The following is a 21,089-nucleotide window of genomic DNA, read 5'->3' on the forward strand; positions in this document are numbered from 1 at the left end:
TGCCAGGTGGACTTTCAATGAACTAAGTGCAAGACCAGAAGACTGAAGGTGTAACAGGTACTACAAAATGCTATGGATACAGGACAACTTCAGACGAACTCCACAGGCTAATGACCAAATCCAGAACTGATTCCATTGTGACAAACAGATCACTTTGGTGGAGGGCTCCCTACTATTGAGCAAGACTTGCCAACACCATCTCCAAACATAATTCCTCCTCCTCATCTAACCATGCAGTATCCATGCTGTGAGATGCAGGAAACTGAGTGCTGAATGCAAAACCCAACCATGATGCTAAGTCAGGAGGTCGGAATGAAAAGGAACAGATACAAGAAGGCAAATCATTAATATGAAGAGATCAGAGAACCAACAACATTGCCTCGGCCATGCTGAAGCAATGAGAATAAGCTTGGCATGGTCCAACTTCAGCTTGAGAATGACCTGCACAATGATCAGAATTGGAAGAAAAGCGTACAAAAGTGCCAATTCCCAGTTCAGGTGAAAAGCATCAGGGAAGGAGCCCAGACTGAGACCCCACCCCTGGGATTAAAAGAGCTGACATTTCTTGTCATCTCTAATGGCAAGCAGTTTGATTGGTGGGATGCCCAAACTTAAAAAAATGGACTGCAGGATGCTGGGCTTCACGGACTATTTCTGATTCAAAGAGAAATTTCTCCTGAGGTGATCCACCAGGTGATTCTGGATCCCAGGTAAGAGAATCGGCCAGGAGGGTAAAGTTTTCCCCAATGCAAAACTGTCAGAGCCTGATCGCCTACTGACACAGCACCCTGAAGATTGCCAGGTCCCTCCTGTCTGTTCACATAATATATCACGGTGGTATAGTCGGTAAGGATGTGTGCTGCCAAGTCCCTGATGTGATCTCAAAGGGCCTGACAGGCATTGTAGATGCCACAAAGTTCCAGAACATTTATATGCACAGAGGTTTCCTGTTCTGACCACAGGCTTTGAACTTTCAGCAACCCCAGATGTGCTCCTATTAAGCAGGCATCGATGACAAAAGTCCCGGTTGGTGGAGACCAAGCGAAGGGAACACCCTGGCACACATTGTCTTGAACTGTCCACTATCATAAGGAGTCCAGTACTGGCAGAGGAAGTCAGACCAGTCTGTCCAAGGGATGATAACTCGGTTGATTGACTGACCTCAGCCACATCTGAAGAGGACACAGGCTCAATCTGGAATGTTGGACTACCTGTGTGCATGAAGCCATATGGCCTAGCAATCTCAGACATACTCAGGCTGGGGGTGAGGGTTGAGACTGAAGCGTCAGACATGGGTGGCAAATTGCTTGTAATCACTTGGTTGGCAGAAACAGTCTCAAACATGTAGAGTCTATCAGGGCCCTAATAAACTTGACTCTTTGAGTTGGAATCAGTGTTGACTTTCCGCTGTTTAGGATGAGACCTAGATGACTGAGTAGGTATAGTGTGACATGAATGTGACAGAGGACTCCCTCTCTGGACTTGCCCTTCAATAACCCACCATCTAAATATGGAAAGATATGAATTCCCCTGTTCCTGAGGTACACTGCTACCACAATCATGCACTTGATATAAATCTGTGGAGTGGAAGACTGGCCAAAAAGTTGCACAATGTACTGGTAGTGCCAGCCAGCAGCAATAAATCTGAGGAACTTCCTGTGGCTCGGGAGGATCGCTACGTGGAAATAAGTATCCTGCAAGTCCAGAACATCAAACAGTCATGATTTAAGGCGGGGAGAATACACAGTTGCATCTACTCAAAGAAGAACAGCTTTTTATCTAAGCATCACATTCAAGTTTATACAGGAAATGTAATTAAATATAAAATAGAATGTAAGTATTTTAATACTATCACTACAGTGCATTGCTCACACAAGGATCTAAAAGGATACAGGTCGAGTGAGGTGTCTATGAAAAGGTTATGATTTGCTGGTTATGGTTATGCAATCTGTAGCATGTATCATTTTTGTATGTGAATTTATAAGTATTGGCTCTATACTTGGATTTCAAATGTTTGCTCTTGGGGAAACGCCCACAAGATAACGCCCTGCACATCTTGGAGGGCCTATTCAAATTAAGTGGCTCATCAAGAAACACTTGGTTGACAATGGACCACCTACACTGAGTGGATTGTCATGTAAACATGCTCTCTGGAGTGTAGGTAATGGTTTCTTGCAATGACTGAGAGAATATGTGACTTGCCCATGTGACTCCAAACTCCATCTTGTTGCTGTAATTTTCCACAGTAAGAACAATGGGATGCCCTCCACATGGCAAATGCTATAAAAGGCCCTGGAAACACCTCTATTTGGTCTTCAATCCTGCTACTTACCTCTGGAGGAACTTTGCTCCAAACTGAAGTTCTGAACAAAGGACTGAATGATCCATCCAAGCTGTGGATGTATTCTAGAGACTTGACCTAAGCCAGCAGTTTATTCCATCACTGAACCAAGAACTTCGCCATTACTGTATGTAACTGATTCCTTTAACCAATTTTAACTCTCACCTTTCTTTCTTTCTTTTTATAAATAAACCTTTAGATCTTAGATACTAAGGGATTGGCATCAGCGCGATTTTTGGATAAGATCTAAGATATATATTGACCTGGGTGTGTGGCTGGTCCTTTGGGATCAGAAGAACCTATTATTTGATGAGACTGGTTATAAAGAACCATTCATCTCTGAATCCAGTGTTTTTGGTGGTGATATAAGAACTGGAATGCCTGAGGAAACTGCCTTTATGGTTTTTTGTTAGCCAGTGTGGTGAAACAGGAGTTTGCTTTTGTGGCTGGTTTGGTATAGCTTATAAAAGAATAACCACCAGTTTTGGGTTGTGTTTGCCCTATTTCTCAGCAGTCGTCCTGAATTTGGCATCCTCAGTTGTGACCCACTAAAGCATGGTTACAAGAAGGGAACAGGGTGCAAAGGGGTCAAAGCGGGCTTTCATGAGCCACACGAGCACCAGATTCAGGTCTCATGGAGGGACTGGGTCCCAGACTTGGCGGTAGAGCCACTCCAGACCTTTTAAGAACCGGACTGTCAGGTTATGAGTGAAGACAGACCTGCCCTGGAATGGAGGGTGAAAGGCTGATATAGCGGCCAAGTGGACCTTAACTGATGAAAGGAACAAACCCTGGAGCTTCAGGTTCATAAGGTAGTCCAAGATTAACTGCAGCAAGGGCTGCTCAGGCCTAACCTCTTGGGCCAAGGCCCAGCACGTGAATCGTTTCCATTTGGCAAGACAGATCACTCTAGTGGAGGGCTTTCTACTACCCAGTAGGACCTGCTGGACTCGGGCCGAGCACTCCTGCTCTTCAGTAGTTAACCACGGAGCAACCAAACTGTGAAGTGCAGCGCTGCCAGATTCAGGTGCAGGAGCCGGCTGTGATTCTGCAACAGAAGATCTGGCAACTGCATCGGGGTTGTCACAGGCAGGTCCATCAGCTGAACCGGTGCTGGCGAGGCCAAGCCAGGGCTATCAGGATAACCTTGGCCTTGTTCTGCTTGATCTTAATGAGGACTCTGTGAAACAACAGCACCAGCAGGAAAGCGTACATCAGAGGCCCTCAACAATGGAAGTAAGAAGGCGTCTGGCAAGGAGCACCTGTTGAGCCCCTGAAACGAGCAGAACCTGTAACAGACGCTTCCTGTTCTGACACGTTGTGAACAAATCCACTGAGGGAGACCCCCACTTTCAGAAGTTCTAGTAGATCACATCAGGCTGGAGTGACCACTCGTAGCGAGACGAGAAAGTTCTGCTAAGGTGATCTGCCGATACTTTTCTGGTTCCTGGGAGGTGTGCTGCCACAAGATGAATGGCATGCTGCACACAAAAGTCCCAGAGCCAGAAGGCTTCCTGGCAGAGGGCTGACAACCTGGCTCTGCCTTGCTTGTTGATATGAAACATTGGGGCGATATTGTCCAGCAGGACTTGAACCACTTTGTCTTGTAACTGGGACCGAAAAGACTGCCCTGAGCTCCTGACATTTATGTGGAGGAAGCATCGACTTCTGACCAATGGCCCGGTGTACTGAGCTCACCCAAGTTGGCTCCCCAGCCCAGGTCCGAGGCATCAGACATCAGAGTTAGCGACTGGGGTGGGGCCATGAAGGGGACTCCCTGCAACACCAATTTGGGGTCCAACCACCACACCAGTGATGACTGGATGTGGTCGAGCATCTTGACTACCAGGTCCAGGTCATGCCTGCTGAGGATGTAGACCGACGTCAACTATGCCTGCAGCAGCCGGAGGTGAAGCTGGGCATGATGGACCATGTGAGTACAGGCAGCCATGTGGCATAGCAACCTTAGGCAAGTGCAGGCAGTGGTGAGCAGGTGCCCCTCACATGGGAGATTATATCCGACATGGCTCAGAAACGGGCCTCTGGAAGGAATGCCCTGGCCTGTGTGGAATCAAGGACTGCCCGATGAACTCTACCCATTGCACTGGTACAAGGGTCCATTACTTTTTGTTCACTAACAGGCCCAGGTGCCACACCAGATCGAGGCTGCTCTGCACTTAATCCTGCAATCTGCCCTTGATGAGCCAATTGTTGAGATAAGGACAGACCTGGACCCTCCGATGCCTCAGGTAAGCAGCTACTGGGGCCATACGTTTTGTAAAGACCCACAAGGCCGAGGAGAGGCCAAAGGGAAGCACCATGGACTGGAAATGGTGCTGGCCCACCATAAAACGAGGGAATTGTCTCTGTCCTTGGAAGATAGAGATATGGAAATAAGTATCTTTCAAGTAGAGAGACCAGTCTCCCAGATCCAGGGAGGGGATGAGGGAGTCCAAGGATACCATGCAAAACTTCAAATTCGTGAGATACTTGTTGAGCCGTCACAGGTCCAGAATGGGTCGTAGGCCCTTGTTTACTTTTGGGATCAGGAAATAGCAAGAGTAGAAACCTTTCCCCCTCATTTCCTGAGGGACCTCCTCCACCACCCCCCAGTTGTAGGAGGTTGTCCACCTCCTGAATGAGGAATTGCTCATGAGAAGGGTCCCTGAAAAGGGATGGGGAAGAGGGGATAGCCGAAAACTGAAGGATGTAGCCCAGCGACATAATTTCTAGCACCCAACGGTCCAAGGTGACTCTCGACCAGGCCAAACAGTAGGGACGGAGATGGCTGAGGAAAAGATAAGGCGGGCGCCAGGAGGTGACTAGGGCATCGCTCTCGAGTGAACCCTCAATATGACCGTTTCTGGCCGCCATGGTGTTTCGCTGGGTCAGGTTGCACAGGTGAACGGGAGGAGGAAAGGCAGCAGCGACTAAACCCAGTGTCCCTTCTCCTCACAGATCCCTGCTGAGGCTACCAGGGCCTTGGCGGCGGAGTCAGCCAGAATTGCTTCCTCGCTGACTGAGGCGAATCCATCCCCAAGGAGCGGAGGGTGGCCCGAGCATCCTTCAGACCACGCAGCCTCGAGTTCATCTGTTCCGAAAACAGCCCAACTTCATCCAACAGGAGATCTTTTATGGAGGACTGCAACTCCTGGAAAAAGCCGGCAGTCTGAAGACAGGAACTGCGCCTCATGACCACCACCAAGGCGACCATCCCAGCTGCCGAATCATCCGCATCCCAGGCAATCTGGAGGGAACACTCAGCCGCTGCTGTAACTCCTCAACAAGGGCCCCAAACTCTTGGGCCACCTCGTGGGGCAAGGAGTCTTTAAACTTGTGGAGGGAGTCCCACAGGTTAAAATTATAACACCAAAAGAACCTGGTGGTTCGCGACCCGGAATTGGAGACTGGCCGTGGAATACATTTTCCTCCCAAAAAGGTCCAGTCTGTTGGCCTCCTTATTTTTGGGAGTGGAACTAGCATGTCCTTGCTTGTCCTTTTTGTTGGCCGTTGACACAACCAATGACCCCGGGAGCAGGTGGGTATATAAGTATTCAAACCCCTTGGCAGGGACAAAATACTTTTTCTTGGACCTCTTGGAAGTGGGTGGGATGGAGAACAGGCTTTGACAGAGGGCTTTGGCAATGTTCAGGATCCCTTTGGGCACCAGGAGCGCAACACGTGCAGCGGTGGATGCAGAGAGCACATTGAACAAAGTGTCTGATTGCTCTGTCATCTCTTCCGCCTCTAGGCCTAAGTTAGCAGCCACCCGTTGGAGCAGGACTTGGTGCTCCTTAAAGTCGTCCAGTGGGCTCGCACGGGAGGGTTCCACCACCAACTTGTCTGGAGAGGACAATGATGACTGAACCACCAGGGGAGAGCCCGGGGCAACATCCCCTGCACAGGTAGGGGGTCTCGGGTGGGTACCTGTCACTCCATCTCAGTGCCTTCCAGCGCTTCCTGCACCAAGCCTGGTGCCGCCAGTGTCTATTGGAATCTGTCTGACACGGCAACCGATGACTGGTGAGACAGGGGCATAGGTATAACTGGCATTCCCCAGGCATTCTAGTAAGGCTATTACACTGCCCACTGGCCCTGCTGCCAGGTTGGTATCTCTGAGGCGGATGCAACGTCCGGAGCCCAGTCGCAATGGTACTGTCTCGGCAAGGGGCTGAACTCCCTCTCCATGCCATAGAAATCCTCCAGTGACCAGGGCGGGGCCATCAACACCTGAGACTAGCAGCTAACTGTCTCTATGTGTGGCCAGTGGCTCAAATAGACCAGTGCTGGGAGTAGAGGGAATGGTGCCTTGTTGGGGAGCATCCCTGAGGTCTCTGACACTGACTGTTGGCACGAAGATGACCAGAGCTGTCTGTACGGCGTCCGGCGCTTCCCTCTGGTGAGGCCCAGCACAAGGGCAGAGATCAGGAGCATGGTACCAGCAATCTGAAGCAGTGAACCGGTGACCTGGGCTGATGCAGAGACTAAGGGCATGGCGACAAAGGGCTCTGCCTTGGCTCCAGAGACTGGTGGTGCTCACTCGCCTTCTGGGAGGCTTTAATGGCTGGCTTGCCCTCGTAGGGAGCCTTCACTGGCTCCAACACCGCACGTGGTGCCGGCTAGGGTGGAAGAGTCCTTTGTTCTCTGAGTGCCAGGAGCTGATAAGGTGTTGACTGAGCCATCAGTCTAGGTCCCCTACTGCTCCCTGGAGTCAGTGGTGGATCCCTTAGTGGGGTAAGGACGTTGTCTCAGGGACGTGGCTCAAGCCTTGGCCTTTGCCCAATGCTCCTTGGTCCAACTTGCTCAGTGCCGGGTCCCTCTTTTTGATCTTTTTCTTGGCACCAGCAAAGGGGACCAGTGCCGAGAAAAAGACCGGTGCTAGGGGAGCACTACTCACCGAGGCCAAAGTGCTGGGTGTTGTGTCTAGCCAGGCTGACTCCGAGGCTGGATGAAGAGTGGCCTCCGTGAGGAGGGCCCTCAAGCGAATGTCACGTTCTTTCTATATCCTGGGAGGAAGGTTCTTACAGATGTGATATTTTTCTTTAACGTGGGATTCCCTCAGGCACTTCAGACAGCTACCACACGGGACACTAACAGGCATAGACCTGTTGCAGTCAGAGCAGGGCTTAAAACCCAGAGACCGGGGCATGCCCTGCCTAGGGCAAAGTCCCCATCTGGACCCTAATTAACTACAGTACTTAACAGCTACTTACTAACTAATCTACAATATATCAAACTATTTACAGCTGAAACACGAGGTTTGAAGAGTAGGAAAAACCACTGACCACTTGCGAAGCAAGGGAGAGAGAGGTGCTCTGACCAACCACCATGGGGGGTAAGAAGGAACCGAGAGGGCATAGGGCCAGCAGTGCCTGATATACTGACACATGAGCACAGCACTCAAGGGGGCACCACAGCTGACCCTACAGATACTGCTAAGGCAAAAGTCTCTGACAACTGTGCACATGGGCGTGCACAAACCTAGAATGGAATCGACATGAGCAAGCACTCAAAGAACGCTCAGGTGCAATTATATTCCTCAACACACTTACCATAAAATTATAGTAACTGGGCTCACAGACAGCACTGTTCTGTAACTACACACTCTAAAATACTATGAATTTACCAGAAAAACATTGTGTCTATTGAAATCAAATATGCAAACAACTTTTTGACATAAGCTTCAATATTAAAATCATGAGATTTAAGTATAACTTTAATTCAAATGTAATTCTGTGTACTGCATAGACTCCATCTAAATGTGGTATTGATTTAATGACAGGGATTCCACGAACTTCCTTGGGAAACCTATTCCAGAGCTTAACTACCCATATAGTTAGACAGTTTTTCCTAATTCCTAACCTAAATCCCTCTTGTTGCAAATTAAGCCCACTACTTCTTGTCCTACCTTCAATGTACATGGCGAATAACTGATCACAGTCTTTAGCATATTTGAATACTCTTCTCAGGTCCCCCCTCCCACCTGGTCTTCTTTTCTCAAAACATGCCTTTTCTTAACCTCTCCTCAAAGATCAGGTTTTCTAAAACTTTTATCATTTTGGGTGCTTTCCTTTGGACTCTTCTCAGTTTGTTCACATCTTTCCTAGTGTGGTGCCCAGAATTGGACACCGTACTCCAGGTGAGGCCTCACCAGAGCCAAGTAGAGTGGAACAATGACCTCCCCTGTCTTACATACAACACTCCTTTTAATACATTAATATGAGCCTTTTTTTTTTTGCAACCACATCACATTGTTCATGCATATTCAATTTGTGATGCACTATAACCCCAGGTCCTTTTTAGCAGTACTACCACTTAGCCAGTTAGTCCCCATTTTGCTGTTGTGGCATTTGATTTTTCCTTCTTAAGTGAAGTACTTGCTAGATGCCATGACTACAGTACTTTGCCTTATCCTTATTGAATTTCATCTTGTTAAATTCAGACCAATTCTCCAATTTTTCAAGGTCAGTTTGAATTCTAATCCTGTCCCCCGAAGTGTTTGCATCTTCTCCCAGCGTGGTGTCATCCACAAATTTTTTAAGTATACCATCCACCCCATTATCCAAGTAATTAGTAAAAATACTGAATATTACTAGACCCAGGGCTGACTCTCTGGGACCCCACCAAATACATCCTCTTAGTTTTACAGCCAACCATTGATAACTACTTTTTGAGTATGGTCTTTCAACCAGTTGTTCACCCACCTTACAGTAATTTATTTTAGCCATATTTCTTTAGTTTGTTCATGTGGGACTATGTCTAAATCTTTACTAAAATCAAGATAATACCACTCGCTCCTATCCACTCCGCCAGTAACCCCATCAAAGAAGAAATTAAGTTGACTTGGCATGATTTATTTTTGACAAATCCATGCTGGCTATTCCTTATAACTATTATCCTTTATGTGCTTACAACTTGATTGTTTAATAATTTGTTCCAGTATCTTTCTATGTTTCAAAGTTAGGCTGACTAGTCTATAATTTCCCAAGTTGTCTTTGTTCCCCTTTTTTAAGATAGGTACTATGTTGGCCTTTTTCCTGTCCTCGGAGACCACACCCTGAGTTCTCAAAAGGTAATTGCTAACAGTTCAAAATTGCTGTAGCTAGTTCCTTAAGTACCCTAGGATGAATTTCATTGGGCCCTGCCAACATACATCTAACTTATCTGAATATTGTTTAACCTTTCCCTATTTTGGCTTCCACTCCTTCCCCCTTGTCATTAATATTGTTTTGAGTATCTGGTCACTATTAACCTTTTTAGTGAACACTGAAGCAAAAGACGTATTAAACAACTCAGCCTTATTGATGCCATCAGTTATTAGCTCTCCTTCCCCACTAAGTAGAGGGCCTACACTTTCCTTAGTCTTTCCCTTGCTTCTAATGTGTTTAAAGAACCTCTTCTTATTCGTTTTTATGTTCCTTTCTAAGTATAACTCATTTTGTGCCTAAGTCTTTCTGATTTTGTCCCTGATTTTGTTCATGTTATTCTTTGGTGCTCCTCCTTAGCGATTTGTCCATGTTTTCACTTTTTATAGGATTCCTTTTTGACCTTCAGGTCATTAAAGAGCTACTGATAGAGCCATATTGGCCTCTTAGTAGTCTTCCTATCTTTCCTTTGCATCAGGATAGTTTGCAGCTGTAAGTTCAATATTGTCTCCTTAAGAAACTGCCAGCTATCCTGAACTCCTTTATCCCTTAGATTTTCTTCCCAGTTCTGAGTTTGTTAAAGTCTGCTTTTTTGAAGTCCATTGTCCTTATTCTGCTGCTCTCACTCCTTCCTTTTCTTAGGATCATGAAATCTATTATTTCATGACCATTTCACCCATACTGTCTTCCACTTTCAGATTCACACTAATTCCTTCGTGTTGATCAGAATCAAGTCTCAAATGACTGTTTCCCTGGTTACTTCCTCCACTTCCTAAAACACGAATTTGTCCCTAATACGTTCCAAGAACTTTTTGGAAATGTATTTTGTCATACTACTTTTCAAACAGATGTCTGAGTAGTTAAAGTCTCCCATTACTACCATGTCTCCAGTTTTGGATATTTCTGTTCATTCCCTTCCATGAAAAACCTACAGAAGAAAAAAGTTTACTGCAAAAATTTAGGGGGCTGTAAATTGGGGTAAACATGCCACATTCTCCCCTTTCATATGTGATTAGCAATGGCGTGCAGGTGCAGTCTGTAATCTGGCAACCATATGGAGCCCAGGAATCTGAAGCAAATTCTGGCCCCAAACCCTACAGATCTCCAAACATCTGCTGCAGGAGTGCCTGCTCTTTTATGAACCTCTCATACCCTTAACTCCAGCAATGGGCGGCATGACTCACACAGCTACCACAACTACATACTACATAACACTCAGAAGTACATTAAAGCCACAGAAAAAAACTAGCAGCAAGCTGAAACAAGCAGCATTAGCTCCCAAGTGGCAATTTGCCCCATAACTGAGCTCCAAAGTTCTGGGCTCATGGTGTATAGAGTGTCTGCTCAGAAATTCTGACCCCTTATGGCTGGCCATGCCTTCTTCAGTCTTGCATATTTGACAACACATGTCACTGTAAACAGGATTGGCCAGCACTTCACAGTTGGTGGTAGGCCTGCCTAACAGTCTCTCATCCTCATCACCCAATCCAAACAGACCTCTTTTGTAAACTTTTGTTTCTCTCCCCACCATGCAGCAAAGGGAGCACAAGGCCCCAAAACACTAGTTTTAGCTGTAGGCAAATTTACATCTGAAGCAAAAGTACTATAAGCAACACTCCTATTAAAAAGAAAATACACAGGAATTACATACTGAATAATTTACTCATAACTCTTGTTACTATTTGATATTTTAAAATACACTTGCTTATGTCTAATGAGGGCCAAGACAGATACAGGAAGTGGAAAACCTTAAAAGAGAAAAGTAGGGACATTAAGGAGGTGGGGGGAGATCTTTACTACAATAACTGAAGGATGAAGCCAAAAAGTATCCTTTACGATAAAATCCACTTGCTTTACAAAAGGATACATCCACTTGCTTTACAAAATTATAGACTTAAGCATTTCTACTAACATTTAGAAGACTTCTTTCAAACAGTGCCATGGCTATAGGTATGACTAGACTTACATGGACTTCTGGGTGGAGCTTGATAAGAAACCTTTTTCTCTTGAAGCTTAATTTACGGACTTTAGACCAGTTGAAGGTGTTGATTTTTGTGGTACCCTAAATGAAAAACAAAATTATTTATGGCTAGCAAGAAATGTTTACACTGTCAAGTTGTATCTTAAACAGCAACAAATGTCCCTCCTTGCCCCCACAATTCATTGTAGTCAAATCTATTTTCAATTTATTCCTTTGATCAGGCTTTAGCTGCTTTGCAATATCATTCATAGATTAATAGAAAACATAGTCTTCAAGCAGATATTGAAGGACAATATCAGGTACTTTGTGGTATATATAAGTTTTAGATAGGTATTTTTGTTTTTTTGTAAATTTTCTGTTATTCATTCTACCCAAGGGCAACTCTACGAAATCCAATTTAACTGTTCACCTGGGTTGAGTTTCTCAGGTGCTATCAATATCTTCAGAAGTAGAAGTTAGTCATCTTGTGCAGTAACGATGCTTCTTCGAGATGTGTCCCCCTATGGGTGGTCCACCATAGGTGTGTCTACATCCCTGCGCTGCTGATCGGAGAACTTCAGTAGCAGTGTCCATTGGGCCCGCACATGCACGATCTCTCCTTGTACTGTGCCATGAGCCTAGCCAGTGCGCACAGGCTAATCGTCCTCAATGCCTTCTCAACCACCGAGTCATAAATGAGAACTCCGAATTAAAAGGGAGGAGAGCAGGTTGTGGAGCACCCACAGAGGGACACATCTTGAAGAACCATCGTTACTGCACAAGGTGAGTAACTTCTTCTTCGAGTAGGATCTCGATGCGTGCTCCACTTTAGGTGACTCCCAAGCAGTACCCCTTTTGGAGGGCTGGGACTTCGGAGTCGGGTCAGTTACAGATGACAGTACTGTGATGGCGAAGATGGCATCGGAGGTGGAGTCCCCAGTGATTGTTTAGCGTTCTGCAAAAGTGTGTACTGATGCCCATGTCCCCACTCTGCAAATCTCTGTGATGGGGCATCCTTGAAAAAAGCAACAGATGAGGAGATCAATCTTGTGGAACGTGTACAGATCGGTGGTCGGGGCAGGAGGTCATGTTAAGAATTTGGTAGCACTGTCTGATGCAATTCAAGACTCACTTAATCATAGAATATCAGGGTTGGAAGGGATCTCAGGAGGTCATCTAGTCCAATCTCCTGCTCAAAGCAGGACCAATCTCCAATTTTTGCCCGGATCCCTAAATGACCCCCTCAAGCATTGAACTCACACCCCTGGGTTTAACAGGCCAATGCTCAAACCACTGAGCTATCCCTCCCCATCCTCCTCTCCAGTGTATCTACCACTCCTCCCAGTTTAGTGTCATCTGGAAACTTGCTGAGGGTGCAATTAATCCCATCCTCCAGATCATTAATGAAGATATTGAACAAAACCGGCCCCAGGATCAACCCTTGGGGCACTCCGCTTGACACTGACTGCCAACTAGACATGGAGCCATTGATCACTACCCTTTGAGCCTGACAATCTAGCCAGCTTTCTATCCACCTTAGAGTCCATTCATCCAGCCCATACTTCTTTAACGTGCTGGCAAGAATACTGTGGGAGACCATGTCACAAGCTTTGCTAAAGTCAAGGAATAACACATCCACTGCTTTCCCCTCATCCACAGAGCCAGTTATCTCATCATAGAAGGCAATTAGATTAGTCAGGCATGACTTGCCCTTGGTGAATCCGTGCTGACTATTCCTGATCACTTTCCTCTCATGTAAGTGCTTCAGAATTAATTCCTTGACAACCTGCTACACGATTTTTCCAGGGACTGAGGTGAGGTTGACTGGCTTGTAATTCCCCAGATCCACCTTTTTCCCTTTTTTAAAGATGGGCACTACATTAGCCTTTTTCCAGTCGTCCGGGACCTCCCCCAATCGCCATGAATTTTCAAAGATAATGGCCAATGGCTTTGCAATCACATCCACCAACTCCGTTAGCACTCTCGGATGCAGTGCACCTGGCCCCATGGACTTGTGCTCGTCCAGCTTTTCTAAATAGTCCCGAACCACTTTGTTCTCCACAGAGGGCTAGTGACCTCCTCCCCATGCTGTGCTGCCCAGGGCAGTAGTCTGGGAGCTGACCTTGTTCATGAAGACAGAGGCAAAAAAAGCATTGAGTACATTAGCTTTTTCCACATCCTCTGTCACTAGGTTGCCTCCCTCATTCAGTAAGGGGACCATACTTTCCTTGACTTTCTTCTTGTTGCTAACATACCTGAAGAAACCCTTCTTGTTACTCTTAACTTCTCTTGCTAGCTGCAACTCCAGGTGTGATTTGGCCTTCCTGATTTCACTCCTGCATGCCTGAGCAATATTTTTATACTCCTCCCTGGTCATTTGTCCAATCTTCCACTTCTTGTAAGCTTCTTTTTCGTGTTTAAGATCAGCAAGGATTTCACTGTTAAGTCAAGCTGGTCACCTGCCATATTTACTATTCTTTCTACACATCGGGATGGTTTGTTCCTGTGACCTCAATAAGGATTCTTTAAAATACAGCCAGCTCTCCTGGACTCCTTTCCCCCTCATGTTATTCTCCCAGGGGATCCTGACCATCAGTTCCCTGAGGGAGTCAAAGTCTGCTTTTCTGAAGTCCAGGGTCCGTATTCTGCTGCTCTCCTTTCTTCCCTGTGTCAGGATCCTGAACTGTTGTCTTCTCCTACCACTCCGGTTCCTCCTCCTAGAGTTGTCCTGGTGATTCTGCTGTTGGAACCTTTGAGGAGGTTGTGGAGGAAATGTCTGTGCTATGTGGTGGTGGTATGCAAGCCCAAGGATCTGAGGGTGGCTCGGGAATCTTTTAGGCTGTGGAGTCGTTTGTCTGTCTTCTCTGAAAACAGAGTCTCACCCTCAAATGGGAGGTCCTGAATCGTTTGTTGGACTTCATAGGGTAACCCTGAGACTTGCAACCAGCCCCCCACCATCGCATAGCCACTCCTGTCGCCATGACACTTGTGGCAGCGTCTGCAGCATCTAAGGCTGCCTGCAGTGAAGTGCGGAAGACTAATTTTCCTTCTTCCACCAAGGCGGTGAACTCTGACCGAGAGTCCAAAGGGACGAGTTCCATGAACTTAGCCATGGAAGCACAGGTGTTATAAGAGTACCTGCTCACAATGGCCTGCTGGTTAGCAATATGGAGTTGTAGACTGCCAGTGGAGTAGATTTTTCTACCCACGAGGTCCAGACGTTTAGCATCCCTATTCTTTGAGGAAGGATCTTGGAAACCTTGTCTCTCCAGCTGGTTAGTCGCATCGACAACCAATGAGTCTGGAGGTGGATGGGAGTAGAGATGCTCAAAGCCTCTGGAGGGGACGAAATACCGGCGCTCATTGCATTTGGCAGTGGGTGGCAGAGATGCCGGCATCTGCCATAGAGTTTTGGTGGTATCCACCACCATCTTTATAAGGGGTAACGCTACCCGCGAGGGCCCCAAGGGTGCTAGGATGTCCACCACGGGATCCATGTCCTCAACCACCTCCTCGGCCTTGATGCCCAAGCCTTGGGCAGCCCTGCAGAGCAACTGCTGTAAAACTCTGTTCTCCTCTAACGCAGGGGCTATGGATGTCCCTGCCAATGCTTCATCCAGCAACGAGGAGGAGGAAGCGTGTGCCAGTGGTGGAAGCTCCCTACCGTCTGCCCCAGAGGGGTTACGTGATTCCTGGGGCAGCATTGGAGGAGGTGATGCAGATAATGGTGCTGGGGCCGTAGGCATCATAGCCAATGTCAGTGTCAGCATCAGTCTCACAGGAGGGAGCTGCATCGGCACACTCACAGGAGCTGCTGGGGTCGGGGGGCCCGGTACTGAGATCGGCACCTGGGCCGTAGGTGCCTGTATCGAGGTCAACGTTGACAATGGTGCAGGAATGGGAGACGGGTGTGTCGATGTCGTGAAGGCCGGTGCCGAAGTCGAAGTCGAGCACAGTGCCGAAGACAGTGCCGGAGGAAAAAGTGTTGGGAACGTAGGCACCGGGTGTGGATGCACAGCGGAAGGTGGTACATAAGTGGTGGAGGCAACTAAAGATGCCGCTGAGCGTAGACCCTGGGTTCCTCCCTGGCCCTAGTGATAAGCCCAGGGAGTCCAGAAGGGCCAATGAGGTGGGTTCTGCCACTGTGGAGGCCACACCTGATGCTCCCTTCTGTCTCTGCCTGACCTCACTCTATGGCTTCTGCTCCTACTTGGGAGCTATAGGAGTCGGGCTCTGACTCCGAGGTCTCAGACACTGAAGACCATGGAGGAGCCGATCCTTGGTGTTTCGAATGGCGAGAGCTCAGAGAGCAGGAAAGCTCTCTGTCGGAGTGTGCAGGTGCCGATGGACAAGGCGAAGGGGCGTGCAACCTGCAACCTCAGGATAGCCATGGAATCCTTTAGGATATGAAGGGAGGCGTTGGTCTTTTTGGTGAAGAGCTTCGTACCCTCAAAAGGGAGATCTTCCACTATAGACCGCACCTCTTTCGGGAATCCTGATAAGTGGAGCCATGATGCTCATTGCATCACCATCGCCATGGAGATGGACCTAGCTGCTGTGTTGGTGGCATTGAGGGCCGATTGTAGAGATGTTTTTGCTACTAATTTTCCCTCTTCTATGATGGCTTTAAAGGATTGCCGGTGTCCCTTGAGCAGTTTGTCAGTAAAGTCATTGAGTTTGTAAATGCCCACACACTGTGTCTAGTCTGGTGGTGCAGCATGTGCGGGACCAATAGACACAGCTACCAAAGTTCTCTAATCAGCAGCACAGGGAAGTAGACACACCTACAGTGGAGCACCCATAGAATCATAGAATATCAGGGTTGGAAGGGACCTCAGGAGGTCATCTAGTCCAACCGTCTGCTCAAAGCATAGGGCCATATGAGCAAATGCTGAAGGAACTGGATATGTTTAATTTGGAAAAAGAGGAGATTAAAGGGGGACATGATAGCCGTCTTCAAATACTTGAAAAGCTGCCATAAAAAAGATGGAGAAAGGTTCTTCTCTCTTGCCACAGAGGGCAGCACAAGAGGCAATGGGTTCAAACTACAGCATAGCAGATTTAGATTAAATCTCAGGGAAAACTTCCTAACTGTAAGAACAGTAGGACAATGGGAACAGACTGCCAAGAGTGGTTGTAGCAGCTCCTTCACTGGAAGTTTTCAAAAGGAGGCTGGATAGCCATCTGTCCTGGATGGTTTAGAGACAACAAATCCTGCATCTTGGCAGAGGGTTAGACAGGTTGACTCTTGTGGTCCCTTCTGACCCTACAGTTCTTTGATTTAAGGTCAGCTATTAAAAAAAGTCAGAAGAGCTTTGTAGATTAAAGTTACTGACAGTTACTTAAGGAATTATAATCAAAAGGAAGATGTACTTATCTGGTGTCATTTCCCCAACCTACCTGGAATACTAGTATGCCCATGTGTGAAACAGCCAGGTTAATTTTCGACCCCTCACGGTCAGATGCAAGGTGAAATCTAAGGCCATACATCTCCAGTTTCCGAGCAATTTCAAGCACCTGGAAATCTGACTCAGCAGGAGTTTGGCCCCTCCAGTGAGGAACAAAAGCATAAAAATACAGAATATTAAAAACAACATGATGTTATAATACTTCCAAAGGGTCCAAAGTAATTAATCTATATGTCCAGAACTAAGCAATAATTTTCTGCCTAATTTACATTGACAATTTCACTCCATAAAAGTATTACTGCTACCTTTGAAATATGACTAACAAAATATATCTGGGAGAAACTGATACAGAGAAGCAATTGAAAACTGGTATGAAGGTTATCTGATTCAAAACCCAGAAAGAGGTCAATAGATCACTGTCCAAACAGGAATCCTGTTCAGTTTTTATTTCCTGCTTAGGTATACATCGATATACCCAGAAAACAAGGGGGAAGTTGAGAATATTGCAAAACAGCATGACAGAAACACAGCAAATGTTGCAACAACACAGGACAATCTAAAATGGGATTATAAAATCAGATTAGAATTATCCAGATAACATTGTATGAAATTAAGTATCCAGTACATTCGAAGCATATGCACTTCATTTAAAAAAAAATCTAGGAAAACTTAATATAATCAGGCCCTATGCATTCCATGATTCTATGGTCGTAGAATTTACCCACTGCCACAGAACTGTAATCCAAACCCCTAGGTCTCTCTTTTAAAAATATCACATTTATACCCCTTACAGTTGCTTACACAATGGTGAAAACCAATGGGGTTTGCAAACTTTCTGAGTTTGCAAAGAGCCTGAAATAATAGTTCAGAGAGGTGTGACTTGCCCTCAGGACTTGCCATCAGACTTCATGATGCCACAGTCACAGAATTCAGCACGTTTTTTGCTATGGAATTTGTCAGTTTCCTGCATCCATACATCTGACATTCCCCCCAATCTTCCTGCACTGCCAAAACATGCCTGCACCTTCTCTTGTTTTCCATCTTTCCCCACCTGGGGAAATCAACTGGATTTCAGCATACCCTTCTATAGAGCACAGCAGCAGGGCAGCAGGAAAACAAGTCAAGTCTAGCTTGCTGACAGGGACTGGGTGGAACCTGAAGTGTAGACTGTCCAGCTGAGCTTCCCAGGATGAACACCACAATAGACAGACAATACCCCAGGAGCAGAGAAGATGAGATACTGAAGCTGGCTTCAAGATCACCATTTCCATGATACATACTGAGGTAAGGAGCTACTGAGCAAGGCTATCTGGACAACATTTTAACTGCTGAGACCCATAGATGTGGACTGCCCAGAAAACAGTGAAAAACACAAGCTTCAAAAGTAACCCTTGCTGAAAATAATGACTGCCAAATTTACATCAAATTAGTATTTTCAACTGTAAGTCATAGTTGTTTGTGAGTTTGAGGGTGACAACCCTCATGGAGATGGGAATTGAGGATATTTCACAAAGCCAGAATAAAAAGAACATTGCCATGGAATTTAGGAGTTCTTGCCACACAATTTAGTCCCACAGTGCTGCAGAATACACAAAGGTCTGATTATAATAGGAGTTTGGTGTAACTGGCTGACAAAGGCAACCTCAAAATTTAGAGGTTCGGCAACATAACACTATACTAAAAGATCCCACAATGATTACTATAGCACTATTTCTGATCAAGTGCGGTCTTTGCCATATACATTAGTGCACTGAATATAAAAAAGGCAACAAATGGAATTTTTCATACAACAGTTTAATGGAAGGAAACTGGATGATGGAGGAAGGGTAGGGGGCTGGGAAAAAGTAAAGGAACTAAGCAAGTTTTGCTTAGAACTGACTAGCCTCAAAACAGGCTGGATTTATGTATGCCATGTTAAAACGCTCTTTCAGAATTTTTTTTCCCCAGGGAACAGCTCTCCCCCCATAATAGATATTTAATTCCTTTAGAATAGACCATATACTATTTAGGGTATGATCTGTCTATTTTTGTGTACTATCCTATGCCAAGTGTAACATGAGCATTAAATAAATGAATAGCATTAAATAAATGAATAATATTTTCCTGCAATACCCTTTCCTTATTCTAGCCTTTTTTCTTAAAGATGCCTACTCCTAACAGTTTATAGAATTACCATTAAGACCAGATATCTTTTGTTCTATTTCTAAAAAGTAAAGTTTTTCTGTTGAACATGTTCAGATGAATTATTAATAATTAAAGTAGAATTTATGGAAATAGGGACCTCTTAACTGCATGTATGGACCATCTTTAAAATTAATACGAGTACAACCACAGAACCCATTCAGAATGCAATCCTTTTAAATATGAAAAAGTACTGCAGGTATCATGATTCTCTGACTTTTACAACTGGTTACATACTGGAAAATCATTGTGCTACACAGGTTCTGGGTGAGTATGAGGTGGTTAAAACATTCAGTCTATTTTCTACTTCTTTATTCTGTATTGACTTTGAAAAAATATCAATCTTCAAAATGGAAAATCATGAAAAGATTTTTTCCCAACTACAAAAATTTCAGGGGTTCAAAAGGAGTTCAGTATTTTCAAAGATTTAGTCTATATTGTGTTTTTCATCAAATTTGGGTATGATGTAGCCAAATAAACTTTATATACAAAGTATAATTACAACAGTATGACTTTTGTGAGCAGATAAGGCCAAAGTTGCATCTCTGTGGGATAAGTGATAAAAGGTTGGAAATGTAAATTTTGGCCATAAATTCACAAGTTACCCAACTTCAAGCTTAGTGTGTACAACACAATGGGCCAAACTCATTCCTGGTGTAATGCCACAATCTCAGAAAGAGGATGTTAGGGCTTCATGTGGTAAAAAATAAAATTACAGAAATGTGGTTACAACATGGTGGCTGAAGAATTTGGAATACTGTATATCCAATAAAACTTCTAGGCACAAACTCAGGTGAGTAACTTGAGTACTATTTTATTACGTATAAAAACCGCCAGAGTTTAACTATTCAAATTTATCTAATAAAGTTAAGAGCACAATACTTGTCAGAAATAATAGAATTTTTAAAAAATTGCCTGCACCTACAATAGAAGGAACTTTCTAAAGTGGTTTCAGAGTAGCAGCCGTGTTAGTCTGTATCCGCAAAAAGAAAAGGAGTACTTGTGGCACCTTAGAGACTAACAAATTTATTTGAGCATAAGCTTTCATGAGCTACAGCTCACTTCATCGGATGCATTCAGTGGAAAATACAGTGGGGAGATTTATATACACAGAGAACATGAAACAATGGGTGTTACCATACACACTGTAACAAGGGTGATCAGGTAAGGTGAGCTATTACCAGCACAGGAGACCGGGAGAGGGTGAGGGGGAGCTTTTGTAGTGATAATCAAGGTGGGCCATTTCCAGCAGTTGACAAGAACGTTTGAGGAACAGTGGGGGGAATAAACATGGGGAAATAGTTTTACTTTGTGTAACGACACATCCCCTCCCAGTCTTTATTCAAGCCTAAGTTAATTGTATCCAGTTTGCAAATTAATTCCAATTCAGCAGTCTCCTGTTGGAGTCTGTTTTTGAAGTTTTTTTGTTCAATAATTGCCACTTTTAGGTCTGTAGTCAAGTGACCAAAGAGACTGAAGTGTTCTCCGACTGGTTTTTGAATGTTATAATTCTTGACGTCTGATCTGTGTCCATTTATTCTTTTACGTAGAGACTGTCCAGTTTGACCAATGTACATGGCAGAGGGGCATTGCTGGCACGTGATGACATATATCACATTGGTAGATGTGCAGGTGAACGAGCCTCTGATAGTGTGGCTGATGTGATTAGGCCCTATGATGGTGTCCCCTGAATAGATATGTGGACACAGTTGGCAACGGGCTGTGTTGCAAGGATAGGTTCCTGGGTTAGTGTTTTTGTTGTGTGGTGTGCGGTTGCTATTTGTTTCAGGTTGGGGGGCTGTCTGTAAGCAAGGACTGGCCTGTCTCCCAAGATCCCAAGTGAGAGTGATGGGTTGTCCTTCAGGATAGGTTGTAGATCCTTGATGATGCGTTGGAGAGGTTTTGGTTGGGGGCTGAAGGTGATGGCTAGTGGCGTTCTGTTATTTTCTTTGTTGGGCCTGTCCTGTAGTAGGTAACTTCTGGGTACTCTTCTGGCTCTGTCAATCTGTTTCTTCACTTTATCAGGTGGGTATTGTAGTTGTAAGAATGCTTGA

General features: G+C 45.4%; 1 protein-coding gene across 14 annotated transcripts in view; it reads right to left on the reverse strand.

Annotated features, from left to right (window-relative positions):
* Positions 1-21,089, reverse strand: part of FARP2 (FERM, ARH/RhoGEF and pleckstrin domain protein 2) — a 213,956-nt gene that overhangs the window by 85,379 nt on the left and 107,488 nt on the right. For all 14 annotated transcript variants that reach the window (XR_012669925.1, XR_012669926.1, XM_075132309.1 and 11 more), the window contains 2 exons: positions 16,847-16,994; positions 11,453-11,548 (listed from right to left, as the gene is read on the reverse strand). Coding sequence is in view for 12 of the 14 variants with exons in the window: in XM_075132309.1 (XP_074988410.1) it covers positions 11,453-11,548; positions 16,847-16,994 (244 nt within the window). In the remaining 2 variants the exon portion in view is untranslated. The remainder of the gene's footprint in view (positions 1-11,452; positions 11,549-16,846; positions 16,995-21,089) is intronic.

Source organism: Caretta caretta, chromosome 9, assembly GCF_965140235.1.
Source record: "Caretta caretta isolate rCarCar2 chromosome 9, rCarCar1.hap1, whole genome shotgun sequence".
Classification (NCBI taxonomy): domain Eukaryota; kingdom Metazoa; phylum Chordata; order Testudines; family Cheloniidae; genus Caretta; species Caretta caretta.